We start from the raw sequence: 13,136 nt of genomic DNA on the forward strand, positions 1-13,136 counted from the left end.
GTCTTCTTTTTGGAAGCAGTCGCTTGTAACCTAAGTTGGAAATACTTACTTTGGAGATAATTTGAAACTTACCCAAGTATTAAAGTATCAGCTACATTTTTAATGAATGGATCCCTTGGAAGAAATCATCTCTCATCTACCATGATTAAATTTCCCACAGTTTAGCAGTGAACGGGCAGGTGGCCTAATTAATTTCAATACTGATTGCTCCATCACTGGTTTTATTGTTTTGAATATGCAAAAAGGATTCTCTAAAAATAAATGACACTGAATTCCGGCAATTTCAAGGCTGAGTGACTCCTAAGTATTTCTTTATTTTTTTGAAAACAGTTTTTCAGTGTAGATGTCTTTTATTTATTTCAAACAAATGGCAGTAGTTTATTTCGAATGCCTTTGGGTGCATTATACCATATTTATAGTAACATAATAGAAAATATATAAAGTTTGGGTTATAGAAATATTTATAAATTATTCATTATTCAGACTTGATTTCAACAAAGACAAGGCATCTGTAAGTGACTGTAATAAATCAAAGTCAAACTAAATTATTTTCATTTACTTTAAGTCAGACCTTACTCCCTTCACCTTCTACTACATACTGACTTTCAAAAGGCAGGGCTGTAATTGGCCAAGATTTCAAAAGATCTCACATTTGTTAGGCCGTAAGAGAAAATGAAGTATATTTCTCTTGGTATCCCAGTGTTTATCATTTAAAGCCAATGCATGAATGCTTGTTAAAGCCATCACACATCATATCTTCTTATATTAATGGATTGTTCTGGTTTATCAAATTTTCATCACTGGGCAATTATGTTGCTTTTTCTTTTTTTTCTTTTTTTTTCTGAGACAGAGTCTCGCTCTGTCACCCAGGCTGGAGTGCAGTGGTATAATCAAGGCTCACTACGTTCTGGACTTCCTGGGCTCAAGTGATCCTCCCACCTCAGCCTCCCATGTAGCTGGGACTACAGGCACGTGCCACCATGCCCAGCTAATTTTCTTATTTTTTTGTAGAGATGGGGGTCTTGCTATGTTGCCCAGGCTGGTCTCAGACTCCTGGGCTTAAGTGATCCTCTCTCCTCGACCTCCCAAAATATTGGGATTATAGGAGCCACTGCACCTGGCCTGATGATGTTACCTGGTCATTCAGTGTATCCAGAGCAAAGGAAAGATGAACGGTTGCTGCCTTTAGGAGCACAGTGAGTTGGGAAGGAAGAATAACATCGTGGATTGATGACAAAACTTAGACACTCCTAAACAGATATGTAAAACACTGGGGTTTTTGGGCAACTGGACTGGAGGCAATTTCTATGAGAGGCTTCCTGTAAGACTTAAAGGTTAAGGAGAGCATTGGGGAGAGATTTTTTTTTTCTTGAAGCCAATGGCACTGGGACCTGGGCTGATGAGAGGTGCACTGCCAGTTTTCTGCCTGGCATTTTTGCTCACAGGGATGCTTTTAGCTGCCCAGAACTTTAAGGAGCTTTGACCAGGAATAATGCTCTTTCAGATTCAAGGAACAGGCAGTTTTCCATTCTAGCCTGGCCTCAACTGCTAATCAACTGTGGAACTCTGAACACATGTGCCTGAATTACTCTGCCCCTGTTTCCTCACCTGCAAAAACACTGGGGAGGGAGGGAGGTCTGAAGCTTGATCAGGGATCAGAATCACCTGGAGAACCTGTTCACTAAACAGCAGTTGTGCTGGGCCCCCGCCCCGGGGATCTCAAATTCAGGGTCCTCCTTCAGGTTGGGGCCTGAGAATTTGCATTTTTGATAAGTTCACAGGGGATGCTAAGGCTGCTGCTATGGGACCACACCTAGAAGGGACCAGGTGCACACAGAGCTTCCCACAGTGGATTCTGACAATGACTCTGAATGCTTTTAAAAGCCTATTGTTTGGTAAGACTGGTGATATGGCTTTGGGAGAGCACAGTTCTCCTTTTGAGTTCTTTTTAGCGCAAACCCAAGTTCGGTGCACCCCGTGGGGGAATGGGAGGGACCCTGTTTATGAGAACTTGGTGGACCACCCAGCTGGGGGTGTTCACTCAGGGTAGGTGAACTAAGGTGACCTGCAGATGAGTGTAGCAGGATGTAACAGAGGAAGAACCCACGAGGCACGCCTGCTGCTCATCCTTACACATTTTACACCAAGGCCAGTTTGAGCTCACGGAAACGCTATGGCATCCGTGAGGAATGAGTTAGAGGAAAGAGAAAAGCCCTTATAATAATTCTCTTGCTTTAATCACTGTTTTTGGAGATTTAGGTATATTAAGGCCAATGCTGAGTTGTGATTACAGGATCAAAAAATTCCCCATTGAGGCAGAATACTAAATAAGTCATGCTCTACTCACACTTCGGTGATGAAGGACGGTTATCAGCTTCGATAAGTGCCTTTTACTGGGAATGAGTCACAGTCCTGGCACAGCAGCTGCGCCCGTGCTGTGAATGTGCCACAGGGCACCTGCCAGGCTCTCTCACAGTCATTGCCTCGTTTAATCACTAGCGATTCCGTGAGTTGCCAATAAGGAAAGTACTCCTAAGAGGGACTAAGAGATGTGTTCAAAGTCACACAGCCAGTAAAAAATCAGAGCCAGGATTCAAACCAGGGACTTGTGCTTCAAGTTCGAGTTCCCACGAATAAAAGGCTTCCTAAGAGATCATCTGGGTTCTCTACTTCTTACAGATGCCTGCCATGAGTCATAAAAAGAAAACAAGTTTGACCAACTGGGCTACAACTTGCAGTTTTGCTTTTAAACATTAGCTTACACACGATTGCTCTACTTTTCACTATTTGGCAAAGTATGATTTCTTTATGTTAAAAGTACCAAACAACTTGTGTTGGATTTACAAGAACAAATTCTTCAAGGCCTTCTGTCTTTAAAAATGCATGAACGTTGGCTGTGTGTCTTCTTTAGCCTTCTCAGACTTAACAGGCAGTTTGTGGGTCTTAGTACTTCTCTCAGTTAGTTCACGCTATTGTGAGACTGATTTGCATAGCTGATTCCAAATTATTCTTTTGCAGTCTATGTCTGTTAGCTCTAGCAAAACATTCTTGGAGACAGGAGCGTAGTGGACAGAGGGGGCACTGTTGCTCGCAGAGAATCTTTTTACTATTAAAGTATTTTTCCCTGAAAACGTTCTCTAGAGATGCCCAAACTAAAATCAGACCACTAGGTACATTCAACATGCTTGCCTGCTTTCCAGGGAGCTGAGTAACCAATTATCTGCGTCACACACTGTGTCCTAATCTGAATTACATCTCAATATTGGCTTCTGGAGAGCTCTTTCTGAAACAACTGTGTCAAAAGGGAGAATGGGTGGAAAACAAACCTTAATTCTGGAGCAAACCACAGGAGAAAGAAGACAGGAAAATAAAAGATACAGGCACTGTAAATCAAAGTACATAAAACTTTTAATGAATTAACTTTACAAAAGACAAATGGCATCAAAACATCAGACGAGTTTGATACAAAACTGGTCCTAGGCTGTGAGGACTAATTCTGGTGACGGATGGCGACGTGCTGCTGGCATGAGACACACGGAGCAGAGGGACGAGAGCCGTGGGTCCCAACGGGGGCCCTTGGACACCACTGGCAATGAGACAATGGGTGAGCACAGAGTCCACGTGGGGGACAGAATCAACTTATTCACGAATACTGTGTGTTTGAATATCAGATGAGCAGATGCGGTTGGCGAGCTACCATATTTTCCAGAAAAGAACATGCACCAGAAGATAATATACACCCCCTAGTTTTATTGCCTTAAGAATGTGTGTGTGTTTCACCTTTCTCCTCTGTTAGTTCTCCCAATGCTTTTCTTCTATCACGCGCGCTCCTTTTCCCTTTTGCTTAGGAGCAAGCACAGTGCAAGTGGCAGAACGATCTGGGCACACATCAGACACCAAACGGTATGCCACTGGGTCACGAGAACGAGTCTGCAGAGGCTCCATAGGACAGACAGCACGCACATCAAAAACAAGGGACAGAAGTTGCAGTCAGAAAGTGTGTGATACCTTCCTGAAAATACAGTCTTCTTGCCAAAATGAAGGTGACTCTTCAGGATGCCACGTTGCTCTGGGAAAGGGACCTTGACATTTCTGTGTTTACAAAGTACGTCTTCAGGTCCCCCTTTCCTTTCACGTTGATTATTCCTCGACAGGTGCACGTGTATCCGAGGGTCTGCAGGACGAGGCTCGTCTCCTCGGTAACCTAGAAGGCACAGGAACATGGGAAAACGGGCTTAGTACATACATTGATACAACCCATCTGACTCAAGGATGAAGAGCTAAAAAAAGCACCATGCTCTTTGACCCAGGAATTCCACTCCTGAGAAGTTAGTAGAAAAGTGAGAGTAATCCACAAGAAAAAAAGGTTGTAAAGGACAATGTTGTTTAATTCAGCGCTGGGATAGTGAAAAACTGGAAACAACCTAAAATTCAAGTAACTCCAGTAAATTACGGTGCTACCACGATGCTATCATGGATGACACAATGTCAAATCATTTCACCCAGAAAAGGAATTGAGCCTGGATCCAGGCTATGATTTCAACCACATGATGTTATGTATTCACATCGAAGAGACCTGGATGAAAGAGAGTAAACCAAAATAGATTGGAGTGGTGGGATTCTGGAGGATGTTTATACATTGTCACGAATGTCCTTTCATTTCATGAAATAAACATTAATCATAGATTTCAGTGTCGATGGGAGGAACACCCTGAGAAGGAGCACTGAGCACTGTCAACTCCTGCAAATGGTCGCGTCTGTCAGGTTTGATGCCTGTGAGTGAAGTAACCTAAAACTGAAAGAGCTGTAGGAATTTGCACTGGTGTCTGCACGAGCATGACGCTCCCAGTCGAGTCTCAGAGGTCTCCTCGCTTCACTGCATTGAAACGGGGGGCTAAGGAGGGCAGCCCCTCTTGCAGGCTGCTGGCTTGACAGGACCACTTATTTCCTGCCATTGCACCGACAGGCGAGGGCCCCGGCAGCCGAACCATGTCCAGGCCCTGCGGGTCGGATGGCCGTGGACTTGCTGGCTCTGACGGCTTCCTCCTCAGCGTAGATGCACTGTCCGGTACTGGCTCTCTGAGCTTCCGTGTGTGCTGCGCCTTCCTTAGGACACCCTGTCTGGGACTGTGGGCCCGTGGCTGCCTGAGTGTGGAGGAACTGCAAAAGCAGAGAACCAGTGAGACACACAGGCGTGGTCTGAGGGTGAGGCCTCAGCTTCTGAGGCCAGGGAAGACCCCTCTGTTGGCTACCTGCTCCTCCACCAAGTGTCCCCTAGCAGGTATCTGAGTTTGGGCAGACAGAAAGCCCTGGTAATGCTGCTTTGCAACCATGAGAAAAAGGCACAAAGGAGCAATCTCCTCCCACTTCATCTGAGAAGGCAGCTGGCATGGCTGCAACAAGGGCACCTGTGAGACCCTGGCCACCTCTGGCACTGGAGTGACAAACCTGTGCCAGGTGGGTGTGGCAGGGCTGGGCAGCTTACAAGCCACATAGCAGTGTTATGGCACCCAGCAGCGTTGTCATGTCACACAGCAGCATTGTCATGGCACACAGCAGCGTTGTCGTGGCACACTGCAGGGTTGTTGTGGCAGACAGCAGCGTTGTTATGGCACACTGCAGCATTGTTATGGCACACAGCAGCGTTGTCATGGCACACTGCAGCGCTGTTATGGCACACAGCAGCGTTGTTATGGCACACAGCAGCGTTGTCATGTCACACAGCAGCATTGTCATGGCACACAGCAGCGTTGTCGTGGCACACTGCAGGGTTGTTGTGGCAGACAGCAGCGTTGTCGTGGCACACTGCAGGGTTGTTGTGGCAGACAGCAGCGTTGTTATGGCACACTGCAGCGTTGTTATGGGACACAGCAGTGTTGTTCTGGCACATAGCAGTGTTGTGGCACACTGCAGCGCTGTTATGGCACACAGCAGCGTTGTTATGGCACACAGCAGCGCTGTTAGGGCACACAGCAGTGTTACGGCACACAGGGGTGTTATGGCACAATTTTGGTTGTGGTGTGTCCCGGGGAAGGTGCAAAGGTGGGAGCCGTGTCAACAGCAAAGCTCCAGCCTCCTTGGACTTGGAGACTAAGAAAGGCCTTGAGGGCAGACATCACTGTTGGGGCAGAGGTAGAAGTGCAAGGAAACCATGAGGGGCTGTGCTCATGAGAGCCCAGGACAGCATCCAGGGATGCCCAGAACCAGGGTGAATCCTCCATGCGCAGATCTCAAGGGCAGGCTATGGAAGAATCATCCACCTTTCTGCAATGTCATGGAAGGACAGCCCCTAGCACAAGGTCCACGTGTGGGTCCTCGGGACCCTGATGAGCAGAGCAGAAAGGAAAAGGAGGCACAGGTGCCAGATGTCCATGTCCTGCTGCTCTGGTCTGGCCCAAGTACTGGGAGGAGGACAGGAGCCCCGGGAGTGCTTTGTGTACTGGATAAGAGCCGAAAGAAGATGAAGAAAACCAAGAAACTCAGGTTTGCAAATTCTGCAGTCATTGGACGAGTGGCCTTCCAACAAAAGTGGCCTTTTGGTGCTTTGGGGGTTAACTGTTGAGGTATTTACTGGTGCTAATGTCACTGGCATTTTAAAACTATCCACTGGTGTTCATAATGCCAAACCACCCGCCAATCAGCACCGCATGATTAATGGGAAACCGGGAGGAAGAAGCTGTCCATCTCGATGCACACCGGTTACTATGCCTCCAGGCCTAGGAGAAGCCCGCAGGGTTGCTGAGTGGGCGTACTATGCTGTTCTTGGGGTTTCCAGGCTAGAAAGCATGCTGGGAGTTAAATGCTCTTTAATAAAAAGAACCCGTTCCTCAGGCCTAGGAGAAGCTTATTAATGGTCTGGGCATCGTTTTTTATTTTCCTGGCATCTCACTACTATTTTTTGCACATAAATGGAAAAGAGAGCTTACTGGAGTGAGGAAGTGAGCCACACCTTCGGGATTAAAAACTTACCCAAATGCAGCCCTTCCAGCTTCCGTGCTAAGGAAGCAAACACAGGTCTACAAACATGGCTCCCTACTGACAGGCAGAAACCTGTCTTGTTTCCCTCCAGGGATCAGAGGTCATGGGGCCAGTGTAGGTGGCTGACCTGCCCTGAGTCACATGGAGCTTTATGAAGCCCAATATCCTCTTTGAGACACATATGAGCTCAAACTCATTTCAAACATTGACCTCTAGGAGATTTACGATCTCCAGGAGGGAACACTCTCCATGACCTGCCTCGCTCAAATTGCTTTTGATACTTCTCCCAAGTGCTTAAAAGCTGCTAGGGGATCTAGAAAGCATATTAAAAACTGCCATAAATCTTCGGAATATTCCAGGTGTTGTGCTGGGGACATGGGCTGGCCTCTCTTCCCTGCCAAGATAAGACCTGGGGTTGTCCAGGATTGTAGGAGTATCCCTGGGCATTGGAAGTGGCTAGCGATGTTTATGCAAAGTCCCGGAAGCCTTGGTACCATCAGGAAATGATTAGACTAGGCTGCCAAAACGTCCCACGATTCTTGTTCTGGCTGGGCAACTGAGCAGTCTCCACAGATGATGACCACAGCTCCAGCCCCAGGGAGAAGAGCCTCGTCTTGCACCCTAGCATGAGAGGGGAGGCAGCTGGAGCCGGTGTTGGAAACTCACTCCAAGTCTGATCTCGTGAGCAGATCCTTGGCAATGGCCAATTTGGTTGGAATATTTCCTCTCCACCTCCCATTAGTTTTCTTTTATCTCTTCCTTCTCTTGGTTGGACTTTTACTTACTTTGTAGCAAGTGTTGACTCAATCTGAATAAAAGAAGGCAGATACTTAGAAGTAATGTTTCCTCCATTCCATACAAAAATTAAAGATATCCTTTAGAAAGACCAAAGGAATGAACGAGATGGGGTAAATATGAAAGGCAGGTAAGTCGAGGTTTAATAAAAAGCCCATTCTGACAACAATGGAGGGGATAGTCTTTTAAAGAGGAAAAGACTGTGCCAGTCTGTGCAGTCAATTTTAGGAGGCAAGGCTATTCGCATGTCTTGGCTAAGCTGAGGCACACACTATAGGGATTTATCAAAAGCCCAGAGGACCACCATGATAAATCTATAGTGCAAGTCCGGTGACTTTCATATAAATTTGCCATTTAGCAGAAATTCATTTTCCAGAATGCAACATAATGGGGGTGAAACCTGAATCCACTGCTTTCTGAGAGTGAGACAAATAGAGTGTTCAGCACAGACACACACACACACACATGCATGTACACACACGTGCACACACGCTTCTCACTTGCAGATCCCAGCCCTTCTTTCTGGGTGTCTGGAACTGTGTACAATCAGGTGTATGTGTTCCAGCTGCTGATGATCAGCTCACTGATGAGCTCACTGGAAGGCAGATTGAATTTCACTAATTTCTAGCTATTAATAGAAGCAGAATTTTGAAGAAGGCAAGGAAGGACCATAAAACCTTGGTATCTCCAAGCTCTTCACTGAAACACATTCTGTGTTGCTAGATGTTTGTGCCTCTGAGGGGGACGGATATTACACTGGCGTGTCATTTTGTCACTATGATAGCAAGCTTCAGGATAGCTTCTCGGTGTAATAATGGTAAAATTGAATGAAATTCTAGTATTAACCAAAATATATTAAGTGGATTTGGGTGTGGGTTCAATGATGAAAATTAAAAAGATAATCTCTAACCACAGTTTAAGCAAAATTTCCAAACCATGATACAAAATGGCTTTTGCTATAAATATATTTAAAGTTACATCTAAACCTTGTGAACATGTTTACCATTCTACATATATTATCCAAGAGTATAATGGTGGATTTAAAATGTAATGACATGCACCTCTTTATCTTCTTCTTATTCTTCTCTTAGCTGAGATCCCCTTCTTTCTTCCGAATACTGGAATGAACTGTAGCTTCCTGTTTCCACTCTTGCACCCTTCCTTCTTCACTTTTCTCCGTTAATGCTGCAGATGTTGCTACTGAGCTGTGAGCCCACCCTCCAACCACACACTGTTCCAATCTCCTTCCTTCCCCGGGGAACCTCAAACCACCTTTATTTTCACTGGTCCCCTCACTCCGTTCTTCCTGTGAGCATTGCCCCTGTTCAGGATAATTCTTGAACGCAGCCTTGAACTCCCTTCCCCTTCTGCTCCATCAGCTCACTTCACACCTGAAAAGGTGGTCTTCACACACTGTCTCCAGTTCCACACCTTTCTTACTCACACAGCCTGTCGTCTGAAAATCGAGTTCTCCAGAGCCCTCCCCAGCCACACAGGCCAGCTGAAGTCCTCCAGCACAGTCACACTTGCAGTGGCACCACTGTGACTTCCGGTGGCTAACGGTCATCTCCAAGAGAACATTCGCTGTACAAGGGCAAAGTTGAGTTTGACTTGCTCGTGCCGTAGCCACAGCATCTAGTCAGCACGTGGGAGAAGCACAGGACGTGGGTGCGGAGTTATTGAAGAACAGGCTTGACCAAGCTGCCATCTTCGTAGCCTCCCTTGTTTCTCTTCCCGCTCTTCCTTGATTCTGTCACTGTCAACCTGGGCAGAACCACTGCTCTTTTGTAACTGGGGGGATAGTTTCAGCATAGTTCTAATAACAGATTTTTTTTCTATTATCTTTTCAGTGATTTTAAAATACTTTTAAAAACACAATATTATTAGTGCTATTGTAATATAGTTACTTTAACCACGATTATAATTGATTTAATGAGCAATGGGAATAGTCACATAAGATAATTTTAGTTTTCTCCAACCACTGCTTTTCATTTGTTACACCTTCCTTTCTCCCTCTTGGGTGGATTCCGGAGCTGCCATTCATATCAACCTTCTATTTCATCTCCCGCCTCTCCCAAGCCTACCACTTCCCCTCCTCCCAATTCAGCTTGAGAGAAGAAGGTGAGGGGTTGTGTCTGGTTTTGGTTGCATGTGATCCCTCTCGTTTGCAAAGTCCTTTTTAAGGTATTAGCACCAGGAGAAGTAACAAAGGTTCTCCTGTACCGAATGCTCAGGGCTGTTGTGCCATCATGCTGGTTGCTGCTGGATCATTTGTTTTCACAAATACAATAGCCTTTATATTGTTAGAATTTTGTTGTTGTTGTTAACAGTCAATACAGAAACTGACATTTCCCCAAAAATTGTTCTCCAAAAGATTGAAGTAAATTTCAAGGTATACTTTTTTCCTTTGTTTCAATATATTAGTATCCTTATTATACTTATTTATGGTTCCCAAGAGAACAGACATGGTTGATGCAGGCAGCGCAGACCACACTCTGCATTACCTGTATTTTGTCCAGGACTCCGGTGCTGTCCATCCTACTGGCCACATTGACAGTGTTGCCCCAGATATCATATTGTGGCTTCTGAGCTCCAATCACACCAGCTATCACAGGTCCATGGTTAATACCTGTGCCACATCAGAGCTGAGTTAGCAAGATTCATCTCATAACCATTGTCTTTTTATTTTTTTTATTTTTTGAGATGGGGTCTTATTCTGTCACCCAGGCTGGAGTGCAGTGGCGCAATCTTGGCTGACTGCAACCTTCACCTCCCAGGCTCAAGCGATCCTCCCACCTCAGCCTCCCAAGTAGCTGGGGCTACAGGAACACACCACCACACCTGGCTAATTTTTTGTATTTTTGGTAGAGACAGAGTTTTGCCATGTTGCCCAGACTGGTCTCAAACTCCTGAGCTCAGGAGATTCACCTGTCTTGGCCTCCCAAAGTGCTGGGATTACAGGAGTGAGCCACCGCGCCAGGCCAAAGCTTCCCCTTTGCAATGGAAAGTTAGGTCAGGAAGCAGCCCCAATACTGTTCCAAGCAGTACCTTTGCAGGTACAAAAGAGGTAAGAAATAAATTCTCCTTTGGTTTTGTGGCATACTCAGGAAAACACACTTCTGGTTTAGGCATCTCAAATAATTTATTCCAGCTCTGGCACAGGTCAGAGCACCCAGGGGTCAGCCGCTGGACACTGGCCTGCGGTTCCAGTCTTGCATCTGTCGGCTCAGCTTTTCTTCTGGCCACTGCTCATCCCTGCTTGGTCAGCAGCTCTGGGGGTGGGGAAGAGCCTGGACTGATTATTGCTGGCAACATGGCCATCTCTAGTTAGTGTAGGAGTGTGCTTGATTTGTGGTTCCAACTGATTCTACAGCTAGATATGCTGAAAAGGATGCTAGGAGTGAATTCACCTCATTATTTGTCCCATCGCTTTTGTTGGCAATATTATTCTTCCACGTTGCTATCCCTGAACTACCTCTGGATGTCACAGTGCGTGGCGGTCAAGCAGGGAAGTCCCCTCCTGGGAGAGACAGAGGGTCTGGGGAAAGGGAGACTCAAAGGCCAAGTGAAACGTTGAGTTCAGGCTTCCTTAGAAATCTAACAAGGCTGATATATGGGGTTGAGAGTATAGACTTTATCAGTTATTGGACAATCAGGGTAAAGTAGACATTTAATGTCAATAAACACCACTGGAAGGAGGTCCATTCAACAGTTCGCGTGAATCTGAACAATATCACTGAAGTCTAGACCAGGAAAATGGCACGTTGGATGTAGCACATATGACTGGCAAATAGCCGTTCTGGTCCCATGCTGCAGTGCAGGGCAATATGATTTTGGTCTATATAAGTTTGCTAATAGAAGAGGTCATTCTCCCATTGTGATAGTTAATACTAAATGTCAAATTAATTGGATTGACAGATGCAAGGTACTGTTCCTAGGTGTGTCTGTGAGGGTGTTGCCAAAGGAGATTAACATTTGAGTGAGTGGATTGGGAAAGGCAGACCCACCCTCAATGTGAGTGGGTACCATCTGATCAGCTGCCAGTGTGGCCAGAATAAAAGCAGGCAGAAGAACGTGGAGAGATTAGACTGGCTTCACCTCCCAGCCTACATCTTTCTCCTGTGCTGGATGCTTCCTGCCCTCCAGCATCAGACTCCAAGTTCTTCAGCTTTGGGACTCGGACTGGCTTCCTCGCTCCTCGGCTTGCAGACGGCCTAATGTGGGACCTCGCCTTGTGATTGTGTGAGTTAATACTTCTTAATAAACTTTCCTTTATATATACATCTATGCTATTATATATACATCTATCCTATTATTTCTGTCCCTCCAGATAATCCTGACTAATACACCCATGTAATACATTTTTTTTTTTATTTTAAAGAGGTATAGTAGCAAAATTTGAGGAGCCCATTTTCCAAGCTGTCAAAACAGTGTAGAGTCTCTGGGGTCAAAGGGACACGCCCATGTTTGGTGTGGTCATCTCATCTTTGTGTAAGGTAGAGCCCCCAATAGGGGTTTACTATGCACAGAACTGAGAAAGTAGAAAGAAAAATATGGCATTTTGGGAGACTGAGGTGAGCAGATCACTTGAGGTCAGGAGTGAGAGACCAGCCTGGCCAACATGTCTCTACTAAATATACTAAATCTACTAAATATAAATAGTAGAGAAATCCTGTCTCTACTGAAAATGCAAACATTAGCCAGGTGTGGTGGCACATGCCTATAATCCCAGCTAGTTGGGAGGCTGAGGCAGGAGAATCACGTGAACCCAGGAGGTGGAGGTTGCAGTGAACTGAGATCGTGCCACTGCACTCCAGCCTGGGTGACAGAGCAAGACTCTGTCTCACAAAAGAAAAAAAAAAGAAAAAGAAAAAGAAAAATATGATTAAACACTGACAACTAATAGTACAAGTGGAGAAACACATCTCATTTGTGAAAGAGATGTAACATATTTTGGATATAAATGACATTCAGGACATACCCATAGCAAAGGAAGAAAATGGCTTTAAATATTCAGATTTCTTTTTAAAGTTGAAATTTGTATGTAAGAGAGCGTTAAAAACCATTCAGATAGAATTTTCTGCCTGAACTGCTCTTATATAAACTGACTCTCAGAAGAAGCAAAATGTGTTGCCAAGAAAAACATAAAATGGTCAAGGAAGCTCTTAGAAATCTGAATGGTCGCAAGTAACTGCACACATCGCAACCCAGCTGTAAGTTGACTTGATGGCTTAAAACACACATTTAAAAAAATAACAATTTGTAAAAGGCAAGTCATGAAACATGCTAAAAAAATCAACTTAAAATCTGTTAAAAATTTAGAAATCAGGAAGCCTTTGTTTTCAACCAAGTAAACATTACTT

At 45.2% G+C, this 13,136-nt stretch overlaps 1 protein-coding gene across 8 annotated transcripts in view; it reads right to left on the bottom strand.

Moving 5' to 3' along the window:
• Window positions 1–3,390: 3,390 nt before the first annotated feature.
• ADCY2 (adenylate cyclase 2) overlaps window positions 3,391–13,136 on the bottom strand; it is a 431,254-nt gene continuing 421,508 nt past the window's right edge. For 5 of the 8 annotated variants that reach the window (XM_055367540.2, XM_055367545.2, XM_055367541.2 and 2 more), the window contains one exon: window positions 3,391–4,204. In XM_055367540.2, the coding sequence (XP_055223515.2) occupies window positions 3,819–4,204 (386 nt within the window). In that variant the 3' untranslated portion in view covers window positions 3,391–3,818. Of the gene's footprint in view, window positions 4,205–10,277; window positions 10,403–13,136 lie in introns of all 8 variants that reach the window. The other 3 variants (XM_055367542.2, XM_055367543.2, XM_031003456.3) reach the window with 1 other exon arrangement.

This window comes from Gorilla gorilla, chromosome 19, assembly GCF_029281585.2.
Source record: "Gorilla gorilla gorilla isolate KB3781 chromosome 19, NHGRI_mGorGor1-v2.1_pri, whole genome shotgun sequence".
Lineage (NCBI taxonomy): Eukaryota > Metazoa > Chordata > Mammalia > Primates > Hominidae > Gorilla > Gorilla gorilla.